Source organism: Alosa sapidissima, chromosome 1 (assembly GCF_018492685.1).
Source record: "Alosa sapidissima isolate fAloSap1 chromosome 1, fAloSap1.pri, whole genome shotgun sequence".
NCBI classification, from domain to species: domain Eukaryota; kingdom Metazoa; phylum Chordata; class Actinopteri; order Clupeiformes; family Clupeidae; genus Alosa; species Alosa sapidissima.
In genome coordinates, this window is record NC_055957.1 from 31,583,422 (window position 1) to 31,609,436 (window position 26,015).

The 26,015-nt window shown below is 43.4% G+C and overlaps 1 protein-coding gene across 5 annotated transcripts in view; it reads right to left on the reverse strand.

The window, feature by feature from the left end:
• stk11 (serine/threonine kinase 11) overlaps nucleotides 1-23,938 on the reverse strand; it is a 50,637-nt gene extending 26,699 nt beyond the window's left edge. For 3 of the 5 annotated variants that reach the window (XM_042101595.1, XM_042100802.1, XM_042102378.1), the window contains exons 1-7: nucleotides 23,759-23,938; nucleotides 21,436-22,489; nucleotides 4,438-4,521; nucleotides 3,119-3,208; nucleotides 2,746-2,878; nucleotides 2,163-2,299; nucleotides 1,622-1,749 (exon numbers count right to left, since the gene is read on the reverse strand). In XM_042101595.1, the coding sequence (XP_041957529.1) occupies nucleotides 1,622-1,749; nucleotides 2,163-2,299; nucleotides 2,746-2,878; nucleotides 3,119-3,208; nucleotides 4,438-4,521; nucleotides 21,436-21,719 (856 nt within the window). In that variant the 5' untranslated portion in view covers nucleotides 21,720-22,489; nucleotides 23,759-23,938. Of the gene's footprint in view, nucleotides 1-1,621; nucleotides 1,750-2,162; nucleotides 2,300-2,745; nucleotides 2,879-3,118; nucleotides 3,209-4,437; nucleotides 4,522-21,435; nucleotides 22,490-23,260; nucleotides 23,416-23,758 lie in introns of those variants that run through there. The other 2 variants (XM_042099444.1, XM_042099976.1) reach the window with 2 other exon arrangements.
• Between the last annotated feature and the right edge of the window lie 2,077 nt (nucleotides 23,939-26,015).

Below are 26,015 nucleotides of genomic sequence, written 5' to 3' on the forward strand. Positions count from 1 at the left end.
AAATGTAGTGGACAAAACCCCATCATGCAGCATAATATTAGTTAAAACAACCTGATTTAATGCAATTTCAGTCAAATTTCTACCTGTCTAGTAGCCTATGATGCATTCATGTGCATGGGGAAAATAAATTCCCAGTGAAAATGTCATCTCATGTGGGAATAACTGGTGTGAAACTGGGGGAAGTTTGCAAACAGAGTTGCCCAGTTATGGGCTTGTCGTCACTTTTGTCCTCATTCAAATGGGTGTACGTCATTTTGCATAAACTGTAATAGGACGATTAATCTGTCTGATTAAGCTTGACAATTTATATATAATTTACATAATCTATAAGGTTGGGTTGAGGTGGTATGTTGTGTCATTATTTGTTTTACCATTTTCTGGGATTCTAACTGAACAAACTGATTGTCAGTCAATGTTCCAACCAATTTGGATTTTGAGTGGCGTGGTGTATCTTGGGCAGTTCAGTGGTTTCAGTGTCGCTAGCTTAGCACGCTAGTAAACCATAGGCAGAGAATGGGATTCCCGCTAGCATGTTAGCTATCTTTGTATGCTAAGCTAAACGAAAATACAAACAAACAAATCATATTGCTTATTACGAAACAAAATGTTAATGTCTGTATATGAAACAGTAGGAATTACAAAAAAACTCCCAGTTAATTCCCGTAAATTCCCATTAATTCCCATAATTTCCTTTAATTCCATGAAAGTTTCCAATTTGGAATATTTCCAAAATTCCCCAGCTTAACTTCCCATGGAAAGTTTCCGGTAAGTTTCCGGAAATGTTATGCCCCTTTGCAACCCTAAATGCAAGTGATGGGGATTAAACCAAACACTGAGGCAAAGAATTTTCCTCGATCATTTTTGTAATCAAATTATTTGAGTTACTTGAGCAATCGTTCCAGCCCGACAAACACCACATACGTGCAAGCATACACCCCCCCCCCCCTCCACACACCTAAAAAACACACACACAGACACACAACTATCTTGTCCACAGCTACAGTGGCAGTGTTACACAGATTACTAGGAACGGAGACAGGGGGTTTGTGGCGTGCATGTGCCACACAAAAATAGAAATTGAAGACGGGTCTATTTTTTTTTGTGCCCGCGGCACAAAGCATGCACATTGCGCTCATGGCGTAGCCAGTTTCACTGATTAGACTGGAAAAGTATTGTTGAATGTTCCACTTCAGCTTCAGAGGTAACAGGCGGTGTGTGTGTGTGTGTGTGTGTGTGAGCTGAAGTAAATAGAACACTTCCAGTCTCAGAGTCGACTTAGTCACACCTGACATCACACTGCCACCTGCTGCACAGACCTGTTCAACACACCCACACCACGTCACACACACAAACGCATACACACACCGGCATGTGCATACACACCCACACACAGACCCATTTTAAAAAGTGTTCAACAGTCAGAGAGAGGGAGAGAGGGGGAGAGGGAGAGAGAGGGAGAGAGAGAGAGAGAGAGAGAGAGAGAGAGAGAGAGAGAGAGAGAGAGAGAGAGAGAGAGAGAGAGAGAGAGAGAGAGAGAGAGCAGACAGAGAGAGAGAGACAGAGAGGGGGAGAGGGAGAGGGCAGGAGTGTGTTCTAATTATGGCGTAAGGTGTTGTCTGACCTCTCAGCAGGTCCGAGAGCAGAGGGCCACACTCCTCAGGGACACTGTAGTGGCCCTTCCCAATGTTCTCAAACAGCTTATAGATGTTGTCCCCCTCAAACGGGTACAGGCTCGTCGTTATGTTGTAGCTGTCCACCACACACACACACACACACATATATATATATATAAACACACATAAACAGTCTGGATGTGAATCTTGTGTTCTTATTCTCCTACATAAAAGGTTGAATCTAGCATCCAAACAGGAGTTATCCAGGTCAGGAAATTACGTTTAGTAATTTACCATTCTGAACTATGTCTGAGGTCACTCTGGGTTGCACAGAGAGCTGACATCAGGAGGGGAGAGGGTACCTACCCATCTATGGTTCATAATGCATTAATTTTGGCTTTTAACAAAAACCTAACCGTTATATATATATATATATACACAGCATCATCATCCTCCTCCTCCTCCGGACGTGTGGGCTGTCATATTTAACTATACATCATCCTCCTCTTCCTCAGGATGTGTGGGCTGGTGCTATGGGCTCTAACTCACAGTGTGACGCCGGCGGACCAGATGTCCACTTTGAAGCCGGAGAAAGTGTCCAGGCCATTGGCAATCTCCGGGGGCTGGAACGCCGGGGAGCCCTGACTGGTGCGGCACGTATCGTCCTCCGCGAACGGGTGCAGGGCCTGCGGGGTGGGGGTCAACACAGGTCACAGAAATGTCAGATGGGAGGTCATGGAGAGATCAGTGATAGTTTAAAAATGTGATCAACGCCGTGTGATCAGCTGCCGTGTGAAAGTAGAAACATTGAGGTGACACTGGAGAGCCTCTGGGCAATGAGTCACACCACACCCCCTCTGTGTGTGTGTGTGTGTTTGTGTGTGTGCGAGAGAGAGATTAGGTTTGCTTTTGTGTGTGTGCGTGAGAGATTATGCTTGTTTTTGTGTGTGTGTGTGTGTGTGTGGCTTCACTATGCAGAACTTTTTTTATCATCATCATCATCATCGTCGTGTGCTCCTTTTTACTCTCTACTTAGAAGCTAGCTGGGGTTCTCTGAAGGACCCTTTTGAGAGTTCTCAGGGTTCTCTGAAGGATACTCTAAAGAGTTCTTTTGGCTTTTATCTCGGCTCACCTCGGCCACCCCCAGATCGGAGATCTTCAGAGCGCCATCCGTGGTCAGCAGCAGATTGCCCGGCTTAATGTCTTTGTGAACGATTCCCTGGCTGTGCAAATACTCAAGGCCATCCAAAAGCTGGCAAAAGTACCTACAGGGGAGAAAGAAAGAAAGAAAGAAAGAAAGGGGCAAATAATAAACCAGAAAGAAAGGGGGGGGGGGGGGGGGAGAACAATACAGTTGTGAGTTATCAATAATCTGAGGCAGGTCTGACCAGTTATAGAGGTTTTAATTATCCAGTTCTGTGAGTGTTTGCGTGTTTGTGTGTGTGTGTGTGTGTGTGTGAGAGTCACAAAACATGGGTTGAGAGATAAGGAGTGAGATAACATACCCGTGAGCTTGGAACACTGGAAACCTCTTCTCCGGAACACTGTCCAACATCTCTTGCATTCCACACACGCAATACTCCATCACCATATACGTAGCGCAGTGGTCAAGGAAACACCAGAGGTCAAAAACTGTCACACTCAACGCTCACTACTCATAGGTAGCTCCTGTGTGCTTTTACGTAGTGTGTGTGTGTGTGTCCACGCAATCTCCCCTAGAAACAGATGCCCTTTTGCACAGAAGTGATTCTGGGTGGATATAATTTCTCCAGTGCAAAACTCCGGCTTCATAGAGTAAAAGTCCTTCCTCGTGTCAGCCCTACCTTTGCATGTAACCCAGGTGATATTACTCATTTGCTTGTCTACCTGGTGGAGGATGTGTCTTAATTAGTGAGTGGTTGTAAAACTGGTTGCTGGTTTAGTGAGTGGTTGGAAAAATATGCAGTTGGTCTTTTACTTTCTGAAGCCGCAGTATCAGCCGTCTGCCCAGATTCTACTGATCTATCAGATGAGTGGCACACTGGACCGGCGCTCTGCTGACCTGCCCAACGCTCCATGGCTTGTGTGCAGTCTGACGCAGACACCTGATGACAGTCTTGATGGAGAACAGGAGAGTGTATGGACCGAAACGTAAACACACTCACCATGACTAATAAGAAATACTCTCTCTCACACACACACACACACACATCATTTAACACTAATCAGCTCAGTGGAATGGATTGTAATGAAATGGTGTGAGAGGCAGCCTGAAGTCCCCTTCAGACATGGTGCAGAATGGGAGGGAGGGAGAGAGGGAGAGGGAGAGGGAGAGAGGGAGAGAGAGAGGGAGAGAGAGAGAGAGAATGAATATGAGTCTCAGGGGGGCACAAGATGGCTTCTGTATATTGCTCCTTGGAAACTAACTGGCAGTGAGTATGAAGAGACAACAGCAAGAGAGTGGAAGGGAGAGAGACAAATTGTGAGACAGAGAGAGAGAGGGAGGGAGGTAGAGAGGGAGAGAAGATTGAGATGGGTGTTCCACAGCGTCTGATGACGCAGTCAGGACTGCTTAGTCAGAAGCACTCTGCGTCAGACACACTTAATTAGCACACAGTTGTGATGTGCAGGGGGATCTCTCAAACTCAAACACACACAGACACACGTGCACGCACACACACACACGTACGTGTGTCTGTAGCATCAAGAAACACCCCCACAATTAAAGTCTACCTAATTTAGAGAAGATGGAGAGAAGATCTGCACAAAGGAGCAATAGAATCAATCCATACACGTACGCACACACACATGCACACAGGAACATACGCACTGAAGGAAAGGATATATTTTTTGCTTCTCTTCATTGTATAACACGTCCACCAACTGGATCACATTTTTGTGCTGAAGTCTACGCAGGAGCTGAATCTCCCTGTGAAAAAAAGGACACACATTTAGTTTAAATGCACACAAATCAGTTAACCTGCCATGAACAAAGACGAAATCACAAAACTATTCTCCTACACAAGCCCAGCATTTAGCCATACTTAAACTCTGTATAGGATGGTAGATTTAGAAATAAAGAGCAGGGTTAACTGTAGGAAGTAGATAGATGCCAATCAAACACTGCAATTGATGAAGGACAGTCACAGACATTAATCATTTTGATTTTGCTAACATGCTCCCAAGACCCAACGCGTCAATCTGATCTGAGGACTATAGAGCTAAATTTGTCTCAATAATATTGGTATATGCGCAGAGGGGGATCCACAAATATTTCTTGATTTGCATGTGTGTTTTGATATCTACAAATAAAAAAAATAAAAAAAAATCATATTTATAATTCGTATATTGATTTTTACAAATATAGATGTGCATTTGTAAATAAAATGCCATTGTAAAACTGAACTTCATTTGTGAAATGTGATTCTGCGGATCACCAGCACACGCATTATTCGCTTTCCAAAGTTACGTGTTTTTGAGACGTTCTTCCCATGAAAGTCGCACAAATCCACACGTAAAAAAAAAAAAAAAAAAAAATCATATTTGTAACTTGTAAATTGTTTTTTTTTACAATTGTAGATGTGTATTTGTAAATGAAATGGCATTTGTAAAACTGAAAATTGCCTTTGTGAAATCTAATTTTGCATTTGTGGATCACCAGCACACACAGTTTTCGTTTTCGCATTTGTGGATCAGCACACGTGTTTTTGAGACAATCTTTGCGGCAGAGGAGCCACCCAGATCCACAAATAGAGAATCACAGTCCCGCCCACAGCCGAAATGATGATTTGGAAAAATCAGTATCTAAAGAGTTTTACAGCATGTCTTAGGCTAAACAGCTACGGCATAACTCATAAGCATACAACATATCATTTCGAGTGAAAAAACGAAGAGAAAATCTAAAAAAAGTCAAAAGGCACAAGACTGTGTACATATTTTCATTTCCAAGCGAAGGAACTACTCATCCCATAAACCACCGCGCATAATATATATACGCAATATATATATATAATATATACGCAATGCACAAACCAGTGTGAAATCATTTCCAACCGGCGACAGCACGCAAACCCTTTCCTCCAAACAGTGATTTTTAAATAGTGAATGTGCAGTTAATAGCAGTTATTTCAGGAGTAATCGTGCAAATAATAGTGTTCTGGTATTGCATGTTATATTTACCATTGTGTATTTTATATCGTGTGTGTGTGTGTGAAAGCGGTTAACGTTAACGTTAGCAACATTGTGCAGTGCTTCGTATCTGACTGCCATCCGGATGCATGGACTGGTGCATGGTCTGCTCTTGGACCACCATATTCAGTTTGCTGTGAATTATTACACAAAATGTTCATTAAATGTATGAAGAAGTATTTCTAGGTTAATGATTGATGATATGACTCGTACAGTATGAAGGCTACAGTAGCCTACTGTAGCTAATGTTAACTAGCATTACCAACCTCCCTGCAAAACTCACCACACAACTTTGTAGGTCTTGTCCCTCATGCTGGCCCTTACAAAACCCACAAGCTAACCCTCGGACACACAACAGTCAATAATGTGACCCAATTTAAAGTGGTTTTCACCCCTTTTGGACGCTCTTGATTTCGTCCTTGAAACAGTGAAATATTTACGGGGGCATGGACGGTTTGCTAACCATTTTACTGCAGTGTCTAGCTGCTAGCCGGTGGTAGCATCCAGCCTGCATGTGCTATCAGCTAGCTAGCTAGTTCAAAAGTTTAAGTACTTAATGAGGATATACAGGGCTTTTTATGCCTCGACTAAGTTGATGTTTCCTATAAACAACAATTCATGTTCATAGAAACAACAAGGTCACTAAAACATTATATTTCATACCTGTGTTTCAGCATGTAGGCTAACTGAAAAGTTAAGTGTTTAAACTAGCATTTACAGTGTTCTATTTGATGGTGTATTGGCCCTGACTAAGTTCGTGTGATATATAAACCACAATCCTTGCTGATACAAGTACCAATGTTTGTCTAGAAAGTTTTTATTCACATTAAGATTTGACATAGGCAATAAAAGACTCCGCCATCTTTGTCAATAATTTTTGCTGATAAAGTTTCAAACTATGAGCATAACGGCCTTTCCACCAATCAGAGGCATCACTGTGGGATTGTGGGATTGTGGGTAATGAAGTACTTATCCAAGACACCGCGATTAAAAGACATTTATTTCAAAACAAAGTTAGTGGCCCTTGAATTTTCGCCCTCTATATGACCATATACAATCGCTTAGTACAGCCGTAGCTGGTTTTGAGTCTACCATGTGCAGTTAAGTTTTTATGGCTTATACCCGAATTGTCAATGCAGAAATTGCATTGAATTCTTACTTCCGGAAACTCCTGTGGGTGTGACTGTGATGCTCTATAGCCTACCTCTAATTCGCCTGCTGACAGACTTTCTAATCCAGTAGATGGCAGTGTTGTTCTATGGGACTCATAACACACAGAGCTAGCGAACCTAGTTGTTAAATCTAACAAGTTATGCCTTTTACAACAAGCTTTTGGATGGAAAAGTGGTGTTTAATTTCCATAATCTTTGTTCAGTGAACGCATACGATCTTTGAGTACCATTGTTACCTAGCAACCGAGGCTTTATCATTGCAATTTCATAATCCAGGAGTAATCATTCTGCCAATGTTAGTTTTGTAAAGGATATATGCCAAACAAAAGTTGTAAAAGTAGGCCTAGCCAACTAACATTCATTATTGCAATACGTTTTAACCAAAGATTCTAGAGCTGAGCTCTGTTCTAGAATCTTTGGTTTTAACGCCTAAAGCATCGGTTGCTAGGTAACAATAAACAAACTTCAAGATCGTAATTCTTGATTTTGCTTACAAACTGACGGTTTTATGCATTCACTAAACAAAGATTATGGAAATTAAACACCACTTTTCCATCCAAAAGCTTGTTGTAAAAGGCATAACTTGTTAGATTTAACAACTAGGTTCGCTAGCTCTGTGTGTTATGAGTCCCATAGAACAACACTGCCATCTACTGGATTTGAAAGTCTGTCAGCAGGCGAATTAGAGGTAGGCTATTTGTGGATCTGGGTGGCTCCTCTGCCGCAAAGATTGTCTCAAAAACACGGGTGCTGATCCACAAATGCGAAAACTGTGTGCTGGTGATCCACAAATGCAAAATTAGATTTCACAAAGGCAATTTTCAGTTTTACAAATGCCATTTCATTTACAAATACACATCTACAATTGTAAAAAAAACAATTTACAAGTTACAAATATGATTTTTTTTTACGTGTGGATTTGTGCGACTTTCATGGGAAGAACGTCTCAAAAACACGTAACTTTGGAAAGCGAATAATGCGTGTGCTGGTGATCCGCAGAATCACATTTCACAAATGAAGTTCAGTTTTACAATGGCATTTTATTTACAAATGCACATCTATATTTGTAAAAATCAATATACGAGTTACAAATATGATTTTTTTTATTTGTAGATATCAAAACACACATGCAAATCAAGAAATATTTGTGGATCCCCCTCTGCGCATATACAAATATTATTGAGACAAATTTAGCTCTATAGAGGACAGCCGCACACTCACTTGCACATAATTAACACAATATTACCACTGAGACACACACACACACCCTCTCTCTCTCTCACACACACACACACACAGACAGAGAGCCTCTCTCTTTCTCGCTCACACACACCCTCTCACACTTTTTGAGTGACTTCACACATTCTTCTGCACACGCAGAAGGGTGCAGAAAGGAAGGAAGGGGAGAGAGAGAGAGGAGGGGAAGAGCGGAGAAGAGAGAAGAGCGGAGGAGAGCAAAGATCATGGGCTCTCCTCCGCTCAGGGGGATGGGGGTGAAAAAAAGAGAGCGCAAGGACTGCCTGCTCAGATTTAGTGAGAAACTGTTGTGTATGGGGCCTGAGTCACAGTGTTGAGGGGTCATTAATCAGAACTACTGTATGCTGAGAGTACTTCAGTGCTGCACACACACACATGCACACACACACACACACACACACACTTCAAGCGCACTCTGTCACTATGAATAAAATCACACCGCTGCAGTTTAATGACCAAACCAACACATTAAGCTCATCCAGCTGCCCTTGTCCTTAGCATCTCTCTTCAAAGAGCCATCGGGAGAGGGGGAGTCCAGCCCCGTCTGGGTCAGCGCTAGAGGCCACTTCCCTACTAAACGCACACACACAGGGAGGAGAGGAGAGAGAGAAATGGAGGGAGAGAGTTGGAGGGGAAGGAAGGAAAGAAGACAGAAAGAAGAGAGAAGAGTGTGTGGGGTGGAGGAGAGAGACGGGGACAGAAGGGACTATATATATATATATATATATATATATATATATATATATATATATATATATATATATAAAAAAAATGTATAGAAATAAAATATTCCGTAATATTTCAGTCAATGTTCGTGTGCTAAAAAGGCACAATTGTTCCTGTAGATGGCAATAACAAATTATACTATTTTGCCAAATAAATGAAAAGCAATTTGAAATCATCAATGTCTTCACTCTTGCTGTATCAAAATATCACCTTTCCTCAGAGATGGTCCTAATGATGTGCTTTAAGTCAAGTCAAATTCTTTCAGTTTGTGCATGATTACATGATATAACTATACTAATACTGTAGCCTAAATGGTGGATAATTAAGCTATATCATATGCTGAGCTATACTGAAGTGTTAAAGATTAAAAGGAAAACTGAAAAAACGTGACCCCAAAACAGTGATACAAACCGAACCGGTTTTGAGAACCGTGCCACCCCTAACTGAGACTAATGAGGATGGTAGACTAAAGCCTATTTTATGCTTCTGTGTCGAATAGACGGCGTACCCCCGCAGACCCCTCTGCGTCGCCGCGAACCCCTCTCCAAAAAATTGGAACTTTGCGTTGAGGCAACGTAGACCGCATGGACTGTGATTGGTCAACACGTCCTGTGTGTTGATAGTCGGTGTTTCAAGCAGCCTACTGTGGGGAGTTAGCAACATGCTAGTTCACTGACCAAAGCTTTGCAAATAAACTCAGACATATTTGGTTAAATATGAGTTCGCTTGCTAAGAAAAAAATTTGTCGCCGCACACTCGCTCTGTTAATTCTTTTATTCCAACGTTTCGGCCTGTCAGCCTTTGTCAAGGTTCCTAATGTGGACACTAGCAAATTCAGTCTTAAAGCACCAGGTGTCAATCAAGGGCACTCTGGTATTTCACCAGGTGTGTAATCAAGCTAGGTCCACACAATCAATTATGATGCACCTAACCACAACATACAAAGGGAGCCTATCAAGACGATTACAGAAACAATAGTTCATAAATTACAATATTTACAAAATTGACAAAACAGTCAGCATACCATATACCCAACAAGTTATATTATACACATTGTGTCTTTACCTAATTCATAAATCACTAATTACAGTATATCAAATGTAGGTTTAGTACAAATACCCAATATTGTCACTTTCAATCCATTCGACACTTTCAAACATGTCTATATGAAGTTTATTTTAAATAAAAGGTATTTCTCGATACTTTGTACAAAATCTAAGCAAGAAAAGGCCAAACAAATAAGATTAATATTTTGGCACGACAGTCTATGGGGTTTGCCTTTCTGAGTACCGTTTCGGTCATACTGTTTCGGTGGTGAGCGACACAGACACAGGCGACACGGCGGTGAAATGCACAGCAATGCAAAGCAACCTGACGCAGAACCATAAAATGGTTACAACGCCGGAGGAGTGGCGGCGTAGGTACGCCGTGGAGTTGACGCAGATCTTTCCCTATGAAATGGGACACCACTAGGGCTGGGCGATAAAACGATAGCGATATGTATCGCAATAGACATGTAATCGATATCAATAAAAATGCGTTCGATAGAACATTCGATAATTAAAAGCAACACACACCTCCCGCCTCACGTTGTCCATAAATAAATAGGCTAAATATATCTTGCATTGTAGCTAGTATGTGCAACTCTACCAGCGTAGACAATAGAAGTAGGCCTACCTCAACACAGACTCTCAATGAGTCCTTGCCCCGTGCACTCTCTCTCTCTCTCCCTCTCAACAGGCGCATCCCTCTTCAGCATGCATATGTAGGCTAATCCAAACATTCACAATCGTGCAAGAAGACTGGCTAAATTGCTATTAAATCCGGTTAGCATCATTAGCATGCTTCACGAATTTGTTCAAAACTGTTGCATTCAAATTGACTGCTAAATTCTAATCATCTCAATCCCAATGCAAATGGAAAAGTATTTTCCAAGACTCAAACAGGCCTGTCCCAAGGAGAAAAAGTATTTATTTGAAACTTAAACACACGTGGGGAAACTGAACAGTTTAACCAGTAGACTATGATAAACTAGCAAATTAAGCTACTTTGTTTACAATATTTCCAGGCTTCAACCAGTGCTGCTCATTCAGACTTATGTGCATATTTATTTATTTGAGTGTTTTTCATGATTGTGTTGCCATCTCTTTTCCCCGTTTGCTTTGATTGATAACTGAGGTGATTCAAATCAGAGGAAGAGAGGAAGGTTAAGTTTAAAATAAAAGTGTTTAAATTGAACTTTTTTCCCCTTCTGGTCCTTATCTGAAATAGATAAAAAAAAGAAAATAATAATAATTATCGATATCGACTGATATGAAATACTTATATCGTGATACAGTTTTCAGCCATATCGCCCAGCCCTAGACACCACTATATGCAAATTAGCGTAGCGAACGTGCTCACGTACCGAACGGGTCTACCGGTAGCCTACTACTATTTTCATTCAAGAACATGCCGGTTCCAGCGGTCGTGTTGACTTATGTGGGCTGTATTGGTTTATCTGCGTCTGGTTAATCAACAGAGATATTCGTGTTCATGTGAACGCCGGAACACACATCCTAAATATTGACGAAACTACCCATATCAGATATATAACGTTATTTAATGCAGACTCTCTCAAAGCACTCAGCAGGTATCATGAACATAGTCAGACATTAGTGTTCAAAACTCGACAGTCCTTTGGATGTGCATCAAACTAACATATCCCAACATATTTCAAAATTTTAAGCTTATTTGCAAAAATATATGAGTAATGCAATTGTTCCTTTCCAGAGGTGTCAGCCATCTTGGTTGAAAAATGTGGCCGGGTCGCTAAGCTCGCACGGTATCCTGGGTAATTTCATCTCCCACTTCGTTTTAAGCCTGCATCTGTCCTGGCTATATTTTGAGGGTTTATTTTAAGGGGAAAATAGCACTCCCCCTTGCTCCCTAAAGTAATGGGACACTCTACCTCTACACGTGCAAAAACGAGGGTTAGGGCAAAAATCTAGGGGAAGGGGAGGTATTGGGACGGGCCCTAAGCATGCAGATGGTGTACTGAGACTAAATGAGATGTGGATGGTGCACTAGTGTCGGAGAGAGCGATGCGGATGGTGTACAAAGACTAAGTGAGATGCGGATGGTGTACTGAGACTAAGTAAGATGTGGATGGTGCACTAGTGTCGGAGAGAGAGAGATGTGGATGGTGTGTACTAGAAATGGTGTGTTGAAAGCAACTGCTCAGCTCTGCACAGCTTCAATGATTCAGCAGCATTCTAATTAGAGGAGCTGTTTATTCTCTCAAGGCCTATACACAAAACATTCCTCTCATCTAGGCTACTGTTATCCCAATGACGGGTCCAGAGTTCTCCTTTCATCACTGTCTAATAAACCTGGAGAGAGTGTACCCCAGTATTGCTGTCGTGCACGCACGCAGCTGGTTGTGCATGGAGAAACAAACAACATGGCATTAACAGGACTGAGACAGCATAAACAATTATGGCTATTTGTTTTGTTTTGAAATACGAGAGAGAGAGAGAGAGAGAGAGAGAGAGAGAGAGAGAGAGGTTGGAGAAAGAGAGGGACAGAGAGAGAGAGGGGTTGGAGAAAGAGAGAGAAGTTGGAGAAAGAAAGAGAGAAAGAGAGAGGTTGGAGAAAGAGGGGGGGAGAGAGAGGGAGAGGTTGGAGAAAGAGGGAGAGAGAGAGAGAGGTTGGAGAAAGAGGGGGGAGAGCGAGAGAGGGGGGTTGGAGAAAGAGGGGGAGAGGGAGAGGTTGGAGAAACGGGGGGGGAGGGAGAGGTTGGAGAGAGAGAGAGAGAGAGAGAGAGAGAGAGAGAGAGAGAGAGAGAGAGGGAGAGGTTGGAGAAAGAGGGGGGGAGAGAGAGGGAGAGGTTGGAGAGAGAGAGAGAGAGAGAGAGAGAGAGGTTGGAGAAAGAGGGAGAGAGAGAGAGGTTGGAGAAAGAGGGGGAGAGCGAGAGAGGGGGGTTGGAGAAAGAGGGGGAGAGGGAGAGGTTGGAGAAAGAGGGGGGGGAGAGAGAGGGAGAGGTTGGAGAGAGAGAGAGAGAGAGAGAGAGAGAGAGAGAGAGAGAGAGAGAGAGAGAGAGAGAGAGAGAGAGAGAGAGAGAGAGAGAGAGAGAGAGAGAGAGAGAGGTTGGAGAAAGAGGGGGGGAGAGAGAGGGAGAGGTTGGAGAGGGAGAGAGAGGGAGAGAGAGAGAGAGAGAGAGAGAGAGAGAGCGAGAGAGAGCGAGAGAGCGAGAGAGAGCGAGAGAGGGGGGTTGGAGAAAGAGGGGGAGAGGGAGAGGGAGAGGTTGGAGAAAGAGAGGGAGCAAGACAAAGTGGCAGAGAGGAGTCAGCGATTTGTGGGCCTGCAGCGCAGACTGCGGCTCTGTGTGGGCCAAAAATAGGCCCTGAATAGCGACGGCCATGCTGATGCTTACTGCTACATCTGTTAGAGCGTGTCTGCCCTTATCCGCGTGTGTGCCTGTGTGTACACTCCACTGGCTGCTGCACTGCCCTCTGTGCATGCCTGTGTGTGCACTTTATTTTTTATGCGTACTAACACACACACACACAGTTCTGAATCTGAAAAGAAAGCAAGGAAAGCAAGGTGACAAGTATACATGAACAAGGTAACAGGTCTACATGGACAAGGTAACAGATCTACATGGACAAGGTGACAGGTCTACATGGTAGGCCTGTAGTGACACGTCGATGAAGTCGACACTGCAATTACGTCGACGTCATATTTTTTGTGTCGACGCTTCGCCACACATGTGTGGGAGACCAAAACATTGCAGAATCGAGGACGAAACAGCAACCTTCTCACAGAATTCCCAATAAAGACCTGCAAAAAGCCCAAATAAAAGCCCCAATAAAAGAAAAAGTCCTAAAAAACAGCTCACCCTACATCATCGAAGGTATGGGAATACTAATTTAGTCCCAAACGTAAAAGGTCTTTGCCAAATGGAGTTGGCATACCACAACAGCAATGGGAGCATCTGAAACGGGGGCAGCCCCAGCTGCTGAACAGCTGCTAGATTTAGCGAACAGTAGCAAGCAGATTGCAGTAGCTTTTAACATTATCTGTCTAACGTTAGCTAACTCACGAGTCACGACTTAACGTTAGTTAGCGTTAACTCATGCTGTGGTCGTTTACGAGTCAAATACATAACATTAGACTAACGTTAGCCAGCTTATAGTATCATGATTCAGTATGCTAGTTTGCCAATGTCAACTAATGGCCACCTTACACCAAACAACTTTGACAAGATTTGTGAAAGATTCTTCATTAATCTTAGATTGTTAGATTAATCGTCTAATTAGTCGACTAATCGATAAAATAATCGCCCGATTAATCGTTTAATAAATAATTGTTTACCCCCAGCCCTACGACATGGACAAGGTGACAGGTCTACATGGACAAGGTCACAGATATACAAGGCTCACATACTGTTACTGATCCTTCCATTTACAACACTCAACACTTAAAGGAGAATTCCGGTGTGATATTGACCTAAAGTGTATTGAAACATGATACCGAGTGTGAACGTATGTCTCATAGCCCATCTCGGCTTGTCCCCTGCACTCCAAAATATGGCGCTAGTTAGCCGATGCTACCAACAGCTTTTTCAATAGTGGTGCTTCGGCATCGGGCTAGCCATGCAAATAAATCACTGTTTTACACCCATTTACGAGGCTCAATGTATCTCCACACTTCATTGGTAGACTTCCGAGGGCCCTGACATTTAAAACCAGACATTGAGAACTTTGAAAAAGCACTGGTAGTTTACTTACAAGACGATTTATACAGACAGTATCTTCACGAAGTTTAGCGTTTGCAGCCATCTTGAATTTAGTCACGATAAGTCGAGCAACAAGTAAGAATTAACAGGTATGATAAGGGATCAGATTCCAAAAATAATTCAGTGGAAATGCATGGATTCCAGTTTCTTCCAGTAGCAGCAACTGGAATCCATGCATTTCCAGAGAAATACTGTACAGCAATTATATGAGTGCCATTATTTTGGGATATTTTCCCAATGCAAGAATCATACACTGGTAGGTAAATGGAGAAAATATTTACATACTGTTTAATGAGATTTCATTTGAATGTCTAAAGATTCAGGAAACACAATACCAGTTTTTGTGTATGGTAATCGGCGGAGCAGCTAGGCGAAAATCACTGATCTGAAGATCTTTAATAGGAAGAATAATTAGGCTATAGCTTTTGGCCACATTATATTCAAATTTGACTATACAATACTCAATGCTAGACAGTGTATTATCCAGTCTCTCTGCTGAGTTTTTATGGAAGTTGCAATAATACACGTCGTTTTATTAAATGTCATTACTTTGAAGCCTTCGAACAGGTTATAGTGGAGCTACGAACGTAATCGAGTGGTTTCGGTTTCTCTTACGCAGACGCGCACACGTCTGTATTGAATGAACGCTCATACCACCACACTTAATTGTATGTTTGATGACACCAAATTAGCAAATATTTCCTCTTGACTGCAGAAACATTTGTTTATCTTTTCAGTCAGTCCGCAGTTCCTTGATCAATTGCGCAGCAGTCTCCACGGCCCATAGTTTGAGAAACCCTGGTCTAGCCTACCTAGTGCGGCTGGGTCTTAAGGACTAAGTACACTGCTCACATAGTTCCCTCAGTCAGGCAGGGTTTGGAGGAGTCTAGTTCTCTTGTTTTAGCCCTGCTGCTCAGTGCTTTAAATTCTCTAGTGTCATGTCCTGTCTGTCATGCTGTTTTGAATTGTTGTGGTATGCAGGTAGCATTGCAAATGGTCTCCTAATTATACTAGAAATGCACCGATATGGAATTTTAGGGCCGATAACGATAAACAATATTTATTGGTTTGTTGTGGCCAATACCGATATGATATTACTCTTGAAAAAAAAAATGTGAAAATTGAATTGGGGACAGCATTTAATAAGCATCATTTAATGGCAGTAATTTTACCTACCACCAATGATGGACTGAACTCATAATAGTCCTCAATGGTACAGCAGTCAACAAAATAGCAGTAGCCTAGCCCTATGTGTGGCTCCTTTAAGTGAACCTGACGTCAGTGAATTGCGAGTGAGTGGCCAGTGACAGTGTATGAATCGTTTTCATATCTATGGAGTAAACGCTCAACGCAGATCATGGACAGAACAGCTAAGCTGGAAAAAAAGCTATAGCGACCAAATCAAAGTAAACTTATGTTTAGTTTCAACTGCGGGTAACTAAATAAAGCTGCAACTCCTCAGACTGTATCTTATGTCCGTCTACTCTGTTGCGCACAATCTGCTGTAGCAGAAATGAAAGGGGTTAGCCCCAAAGGTTTTAATAACTTATTATGATGACCTGTCTGGAACTGAAGCAGGAATGGTTAGCATATTTCTCTGTAATAATACAAAACCCAAGTGAACGAAATGCAAATATAATACTAAAATACAACTTAGAACTAGGCCTACTTATCTACTCGTCCCACCGAAGAGTTTGTTTATTTGTTCCCCTGACCAGCACGGTAAGGTGCAAACACACCAGCGCAAAACAGCTCTAGGTAGGCTGAGCTCCGCTCTGCTAAGGTTAAACGGAGGATCATACACGAGAGGATTTTGGGATGCACAGATTCAACGCAGATCCACAGATCTTGTTAGAATGGTGAAATACTCCACACCACTGACATTATTTTGAGGAAGAAGTATAGCCAACCAAGCACAAGTAGCTCAGTGTAGCCAGACGGGCCGTACAGGAAATTAGAGCTTTAAAAAAATATCAGCGCAAACCATTGGCCGCATAATAATATTTGCATTTTTTCACTTACCAGCCAAAAATATATCGGCCGCCGATATATTGTGCATCCCTAAATGATACTGAATCTGTGTGTAGGTTTGGACCTGCTTCTCTCTCCCTCTCCAGTGACTATGGGGAGGCTAGATGGTGGGCGAAGGTTGGGTGGTACGCACCAGAGGTGGAGGGTACAGTGCTTGCTGTTGCCATTTCCCAGGATCTCCCTCTCTCTCTCTCCTGTAGTGCATTGGCTCTGGAATCGTGCTTATGCCTGGCATTTACAGTGCTACATATGTAGCGTTTATCACACGGTGCTTGACCTGTCGTTTTAGAGTGTTGACTCTAATCTTACTGTTATGTTTGTAGCTTTGCTGTGTTATGTCTGTAGTGTGTGTGTGCGTGTATGTTTGGGAGACGTGCAGTGTTATGTCTCTATTCTAGGCATGGTGTGTGTTTTTGTGGGACCTCCAGAGTGTTCTGTCTGTGTGTGTGTGTGAGTGAGTGAGTGAGTGAACCCCTGCAGCGTTGTGTCTGTCTCTGTTCATTCCTGTGCTCTGCGAGTCTGCTGTCCCTATAGTGACCCCTCGTCTCTTCCTCGCTGCCTGAGGGTCATGTCTGGAGTTCCAGAGGCAGCACCATGGAAACAGGAGGGACGTTGCGCAATGCGAGCCGAGCCAGTGTGTGCCCAGGTTGACGTGCCAGGGACATGCCAACGCCAACACCAACACTAATACCAACACTAAGCAGCACTGTGAATGACCAGGTCAGACTACTAACTCTGCCATGCTATTTCGTATTCTTGTGTGTGTGTGTGTGTGTGTGTGCCAATATGTGTAGTATGTCCCATGTATACTGGTGATTTCAGATATTTTTTCTACATCTGCCCAGGGACAGCAGATGGAAGTCAGTGAGTAGCTAAATCTGACACAAAGCATCTCTTCACGGTTTGTGATTAATGCATTTTATACAGTGTCGTTGAAAGAAATCAACATGATAAACAAAACCAAAGTGAACTAAACTGAACTAAAACACAACCCTGCCTGTGCCACGATACCATAACATACCCTCCCTCTTGCTCTGCTTCCTTCCCTCCTTTCTTGACTTCTTTATTCTTCACTCAGAGGGAGGCAACTGGTATAGTCTAGGCTACTGGTATAGTCTAGTAACCTGACTCTCACCAGATGAATTTCATTCCGCCTAGCTCCACTCATCCATCTGGGATCGATCCATTGGAGAAGGCTGGGCCTCATCAAAAATTCTTGCATATGATTGGATAAGCCACTTGTACGTCATCTATTGATGTGCTACTTCAACCACTCACATCAAAGCGAACCTGTGACGCTGAGAACAGTCTCACAGTCGCTTCTACGCTACGTCACATCTATGCCGAAATCACCCTCAACGGAAGCGATCCCAGATGGATGTGAGTGAAGCTAGGCAGAACGGAATTAATCTGGCGAGTCAGGTTAATAGTCTAGGCCAAGGATTCCCAAACTGTGGTACGTGTACCACCGGTGGTAAGCGAGCTTCCACTAGGGGGTACACTAGATGAAAAGGGCAATGTCGGAAAGGTGTTAAAAACGTTTTTTTTTTTTACTTAAGCCTATGATCTCTTTGTTCTTTGTGTTTCATAACATCATTTTTTCTAGTGTAAGAGCTTAAAGACACATAACACATTTTGTTATTTGTGATCATGTAAGGCGACTAATTAAACATGATGCCCGGAATGCGTCAATAGAATGTGTTACGTTTTATGTGTCGAATGGTGGGGGTACGCGGGCCGGGTCAAGATGTAGGTGCTGGAAGTTTGGGAACCGCTGGTCTAAGCCTACAGTGTCACGGTGGTCACCTGGTCACTAGGCCACTGGTATAGTCTAGGCCTACTTTATTCCTCACTCAGACGGAGGCCACTGGTATAGTCTAGGCCTACTTTGTGCATCCTCAAGAATGCAAGGGTCCAAGTGAGTTTGTACATTTTGTCATAGGAGGTCGTGCACACGGATTAATGTGCACATCTGTCAGGTAATTTCCTGAACACAACTCCTCATTTCCTGTCCTCTCTTCACTGTCCCGTCAAATAAAGGCTATAAAGATTAATGAAATAGAACTTCAAGGGGGAAAAAGCAAGTAGCAGATTCTCCCATGTTCATGGAACCTGAGCACACAACGGCAACAACACTCCTGCAGTAAGGTGTAAAACACCATGTCCTGTAGTAAGATCTAAGCTTGTGAAGTTAGGGCACATTTGAAATGCTGTTAATGAGTTACCACTCATAACACAAGAATATAAAGCAAAGGAACTTGGCGGGGACAGCAATATAGCCCTCATTCCTACAGGTCATTATGGTTTGAATACTTTTTTCTACCTATGTCCAAATGGCTGATTGAATTTAGAATAAAAAGGTGCAGCCCTTTCCTCTCTACCTCTAAACTTCTTCTTGTTTCTGAACCACTTGCCCACTACTGCAATCCTCTCATCTAGGCTACTGTTATCCCAATGACGGGTCCAGAGCTCTCCTTTCATCTCTGTCTAATAAACCTGGAGAGAGTGTAGCCCAGTATTGCTGTCATGCACGCATGCACGCACGCACCACCTTGGATCATGCCAGGCATGGGCTGTGAAAGCCTAGTCAAAAGTGAAGTCATCCGAAGGAACTAAAAAGTACAGAGTAGTCTATGGTCAGTGTAGTCAGAAGTGAACCCACCAGAAGGAACTGGAGGCGATTTATCCAAATAGGAAAAATGGAGGCGATTTATCCAAATATGGCCAATTCTGTGGACCTGTCTGCCTTTCTGTTTAGCCTACAACACATGCACTGACTCTAAAAAGCAAACACACAACTTCTTCTTGTTTCTGAACCACTTGCCCACTACTGCAATCCTCTCATCTAGGCTACTGTTATCCCAATGACGGGTCCTGAGCTCTCCTTTCATCGCTGTCTAATAAACCTGGACTGAGTGTACCCCAGTATCGCTGTCACGCACACACACACAAACACACACACACACACACACACACACACATACACACACCTAGAGGCAAACCATGACTCTTTTCTGGCTTCTAACATCTCTCAAGACAGCCAATCCAAGTGAAAAAAGACCCCCAAGCCTTCACTGGACCACCCCTGCCAAGACATGCACTGGGGTCTACGTCTTTATTCATTAAGGCTACTTGTTTACTGGTTTCAGCCACAACTGCTTGCACACTCTGAAATTGAGCAACATGACAGGCCTACAATTTGTGAGTCATCATTGGCAACTCCATGTCAGCCTTCTTCCGCTATATAAAGTCTGAGCCCTAGGCACCACACACACACACCTCCAAACATTCGTTTCGTGCACAGCACAGTAGTTAGACACACAGTAGAAGTATCACACTTTCAAACATAGGCCACATATTTAAATCACACCTCACAAGTCACAACCAGAGGTAGAAAACAGACACACACACACACACACACACACACACACAGATTAATTAAAGTGTTGCATGTGATTACAAAACCCAAGCAGCTCCACCAAAAGAGGAGGATGAGGCTAAATGGAGTGTAGGAAAGGTGAGAGTGGCAATAAGAACAATAAGTCACATGAACAAGGTCCATGCAGAGAAAAGTTGCCTAACTTTACTTCAATTCTTGTCCAAACATGTTTAACATGTTTATGTGTAGTTTTGGCTGCAGCCATGCTTATCAAATGTTCAGAATAGAACACACAAGATGTCATCGTTATAGACAACAATGCCAGGTGAAATCAAGTCTGAGGAACTGAACTAGCCGCCTTAGAACCAAACATTCCCTTAATCTAGGGTGCTGAACTAGCCTCATCAGAACCAAACATCCCCCTAATCTAGGGTGCTGCTGAACTAGCATCATCAGAACCAAACATCCCCCTAATCTAGGGTGCTGCTGAACTAGCATCATCAGAACCAAACATCCCCCTAATCTAGGGTGCTGCTGAACTAGCCTCATCAGAACCAAACATCCTCCTAATCTAGGTTGCTGAACTAGCCGCATCAGAACCAAACATTCCCCTAATCTGCCCATCTTTATAGTGTCCTAGCTAGCTCCCATGTTAAAGAAACTGGAGGAGGGTGAAGGCTAAGAGCAGAGGAACAGCATGATGACAGAGACAGAGGGCTGACTCTGGAGGGAGAGAGAGAGAGAGAGAGAGAGAGAGAGAGAGAGAGAGAGAGAGACAGAGACAGAGACAGAGACAGAGAGAGAGACAGAGAGGGGGAGAGGGAGAGTTAGGCAGACAGGAAATCAAATGGTAGGAGTAAAGAAGAGAGGCACAGTGAGCGTGACAGGGATGCACACCACTGCAGGCCGCTCACAGATGAGGAACAGGGGGAGCAGTGGAGCAGGGGGAAGTGTCAGGGGCAGCGGAGCAAGGTCAGCCAGGCCTACGTTTGGGGAAGCTAACTCACTTCCTGACGTTGGCCAGACAGAGCAAGGGAGGTGGTGAGAGAGAGAGAGAGAGAGAGAGAGCATTCTGACGAAAAGAGAAAGAGCCAGAGGAAGCTCACTCACGTCTTCACATTGGCAGAAGCAGGGTAGAGAGAAAGAAGAGTGTATTCTGAGGAGGACAGAAAGTGTTGTTGGGGGGACTTTGGCCAACGTCAAGAAGTGAGTGAGCAGAGAGAGAGAGAGAGAGAGAGAGAGAGAGAGAGAGAGAGAGACAGAGAGAGAGAGAGAGGAGTGCATTCTGAGGAGGAAACCCTGCTCACTCACTTCTTGACGTTGGCCTCTCCGTTGGGGATGCGGCGCAGCTTCTTCTTCTTGAGGATCTTGACGGCGCGGCGGCACAGCGTGTCCGAGTCGAGCATCTCCTTCACCTTGCCGTACGAGCCCTCACCCAGCAGATCCCCCATCAGGTACTTGCCCACAAGCTTGGCCCGCTTGCGGCGCGGCTGGTAGATGACCTCGGTGGAGTCGATGCGATGGATGAAGGCGTCCATGCCCATGAGCTCGCCCTCCGTCAGGTAGTCCAGGTGCTGCAGCTCGCCTGCGCTCATCTTTCAGCCGTCGGGTCCAACTGACACTCGCACACACCGCTACAGATCCTGCTGCTGCTACGGAAGGGGAGGTCCCGCAGGATCGGCCTGCTACAGGGGATGTGTGTGTGTGTGTATCCTGACGTGACAGGAATACAGTTCAATTTAAAAACACTATGGGCATTGAGGAGGGGAAAGTGCTGAGCTGCTGTTGTCTAAGTTGGGACGTGGGACACATCACCTGCTCGTGCTCCTCCTCGTGCATAAGTCAAAGGCAAGTGGTAGCAACACTTCCCCAGAGGTCCAGTGCAAAGAAATGGAGGAAGAAAAAAGGAAAGAGCAAAGTCCTTTCTCGTTAACTAAGAGTTATCTGTGGTCGTGAGTCCCGTTGGGTGCAGTCTTAGACCTATACTGAGAGGTGATGTAAACCCGGTATCTGGCATTCTAGTGAATGTAGTCCCATGCTTTGCTGGGTCAACTCCATAAGAAGCCCAGCACAGGGATAGCCTGTCTGGTTTGGCAAGTTGACCGTTCCTGTACAAATCTGTACAAAACTAGTAAGAAAGCCCAGGTGTTTAGAGATTCTTGGCAAGCACTCTGTTCTTGCTACATCAGAGGCGCATCAGTGACTCCAAGGCGATTCACTTACAGGACCGACAAACCGTGGCTGCAGTGGTGCACCACAAAAAAAATTAACTTCCTCTTTGGTACTTCAGGGCCAGGGCATTTTATTCCTCTTTACAATAAACCCTCATCCGCTGATCCATTCCATAGAAAACTTCCAGTAATACCTGTAATAACAACGATACAATGATGTCCACTATGCAAGAGACAAAATACGGATATAGTAGTGCCATATGAATGAGTCTGTTGCCAGCTATGTTAGCTGACTAGCTAGTTAAGGTTAGCAATAGCTCGCATACCAAGGTTTAACCACTCGTGTTGTAAATCTAGTAATGGATACCCAAGTAAATTATGCCAATTCAATAATAAACGTTAGTATTCAAATAAAATTACGTTAAGAACTGCAGCTGGTCGTACAGTTACAGTACACTGTACTAACAAAACTGTAGCAGCTAGCTAATCCCCGGATCTCATAGCATCGTCCCATATTCAATGGTAACTTAACGTTAACCTTAACTTTAAGGTTACCATTAATGTTAGCTGACGTCAACTATGTCGGTTAATCAAGTTAGGATTAACGTAAGACAACTTTGATCAAACATGACTTAAGAGACTGCAAATGGTTTAGGCACTGAGTTATCAAGAAAGACATTACAGAGCCCTGGGAAGTTACCTGTAGCCTAAGGTTAACGTTTACGATGTTTAGCTAGCAGATAACAGAATCAATGTATTAATCTATATTACTATAGCACAAATTATCACTTTGGATATCCCATTTTCTTCAGGATCATTAAGGACATAATTTTGCTATAATAGCTAATACCAAGGCTAGTTTCATTAGCAAACTGGATGCATTGCAGACATTCCAACCCTCGCTAAACAAATGAAAACAGATTCAGTAGAGAAGCTTTCTATTATAAAAGCATCATTACGCTCACCTAATGTTTACTAAACAAAATCCAAAAGCTCTCAAGAGTTAGTCGACATAAACCTGACTAACGTTAGCTGGTCAAATTCACTATTTGCCGACAATATGTTACTAGCTTCATCGGGCTTGCAGTGCTCAGAGGCAGGCACGCTTCGTTGACTTTAAACGTTAAGTTAACTCTTCCAGTACCGTATAGAACTAACCATTTTCAGCAATGGTACGAGATAACACGCCTCACAGCACAAATTGCCGATACTCTACACTTCACCCGCATACGCAGGTATTATGTTAAGCTAAGTTCACACCGCACGCTAAACTGATGAATTTAACCCGTCTCAAGTATGGTAGTCGAAGTAAGCTAGGTAGCCTGACAGCTAACGTTTATGTTGTCAAGACCAGACGGTAGGTAACAGTGGCTAGTTGAGCCAGGCTAACTGCTGTGCTGGTTAGCCGCTGGTAGTTGCACTGGATAGGGGGGTAAATGTAATCCGTCATGGTAATTACCTACCTTTGTTTTAAGATATTCAAATGAAATGATGCTTGAGTTCTTCTCCCGGGTTTGTTTCTCCACATGAAGTTGTCAGTGTGTGCATAATTTTTAGCTTAATATCTACTTCTACTAATGCAGCTGCTGTACGGCTGCCGCCATCTTTTTTACCTCCCCCCTCGCTCTGATATATCCAAATGCCAACCTCCAGCGTCAGTGCGTCAACTCTCTCATTGGGTATCAGCCTTCTCCCTGAAAAGGGAGGTTGGTTGAGGTCGGGGGCAAATGTCAACAATGCGAGAACATACAGTAGCCTACAAATTGGCTTATAATAACAGCTACTACATTGTAGTAATTACTACAAGGGCGAACAACGCCTTGAGGATAGGCTAGGCTATTAGCCTACCAAGTAACATAAATGGTAGCCTAATAATTCACCTGAGTTTTTCTCATAGCAAATATTTGCTAGCAGGGTGAGAGTGTATTTTCTTACTCCTTTAAAAGTAGCCTAATTATGTTGTGTGTCTTCCTGAATGGCAACCCAAGTTAGCCTAACCCTACCTGACATTTTTATTCACTGGGAATGACTAGCAGAACACACCATGCATTATTTCAAATTATGACCATTTGATCACTCTATTTGGGAAAGCCTGGCAGACTCTGGCAGAGTGGTGCTCAGTCAACAACCTGCTCCTCAACACCACAAAAACAAAGGAGATGGTCATTGACTTTAGAAGAAACAAGTCTGACATTCAACCACTCTTCATCGGCGGGGCCTGTGTGGAGAGGGTTCCGGTGTTCAGGTTTCTGGGCATTGAGCTGGAGGACGACCTGACATGAGCGCAAACACCAAGGAGCTACTGAAGAAGGCGCAGCAAAGACTGTACTTCCTGAGAACTCTCAGGAAGAGCGGTCTACCCCAGAATCTGCTTCTCGCCTTCTACCACTGCTCCATGGAGAGTGTGCTCACGTATGGACTGTGTGTTTGGTACGGTAGCTGCACATCCTCAGAGAGGAAGGCGCTTCACGGGGTCATCAGGGCAGCAGAGAAGACCATAGGCTGCCCCCTCCCCACTCTGGAAGATATCTACGCCTCCAGATGCCGTAAGAAGGCAATAGACATTTCAAAGGACCCTTCACACCCAGGTCACTGTCACTTTCAGCTCTTGCCATCAGGCAGGAGATACAGAACAATGAAAACCAGGACAAACCGCTTAAAAAATAGCTTATATCCGAAGGCAATCATGGCCCTCAACTCTTCAAATTTGAAATAACCCACTGTGCAAATTCTATGGTGGAGTAATGTTCTTTTTACCAGTGAAATCTGTACAGAACCATTCCTGTTCATAACCAGTGCAATATATGTTTACATTCTTTTTATATTTTTATATATGTGCATTTTTTTAAAACTATTTATTATTGTTCTTATGTATACCTCATGAGTTGACAGCACTTTCAATCTCGTTGTACCTTTGCAAAAAGTGTCAATGACAATAAAGACTATCTATCTATCTATCTATCTAAGTCCACCGGGATTGTCTGTAGTTCACACAGTGGTTATGTATCCAGCACACCCTTGGATACTCCCAAGCAAGCACTTGTTCCCATATGTAGCAAAGGCCCTGGTGTTGTATATCAACCTGTGTCTTTATACTATTGACTTCCAAAGCATGTCCCGCTGGCTGCTTAGGTGCAGGCACTAAATATATACAACCAGTCCATGGATGTTGGCAGCTGCAAATGTGTGGGTGGTAATGGGAAACCCGGTGGTGAACCAAGGTGAGCAGTTGAGAGATGAAGCAAAAATCCTTTTGAAAATGAGAAGACTGTGAAGCATTGACATTACAGACAGCTACAAACTACAGAGTGGCAATGCTTCTTTACACTGTTTTGCTTCTTTAAGAATTACACTGTTTTGTCAGCATGGTGAGTGGCCTGTGACTGGTAGAAATCAAGAGGTTGCAAGAGGTTAATTAATTTTAGTTTAGTTTCATATAGCCAGGTTTTGCAAATGAAATATGTCACTAAAAGAAGACTAACTATCTCTCCTAAATGCAGTCAAGTTGAGCATTAACACTTCCGTCTGCATGATTATTAAGTTGAATTTCCCCTGGGGATCAATAAAGTATCTATCTATCTATCTATCTATCTAATGAATGACCCCCTTGCTCTCCTCCTTTTCCCTGCACACACACACACACACACACACACTCTCACACCAGAAAAACAAATGGTGTGTGGCAGTGGCAGCGGGGAGAGGGATGACACTAGTCACTGG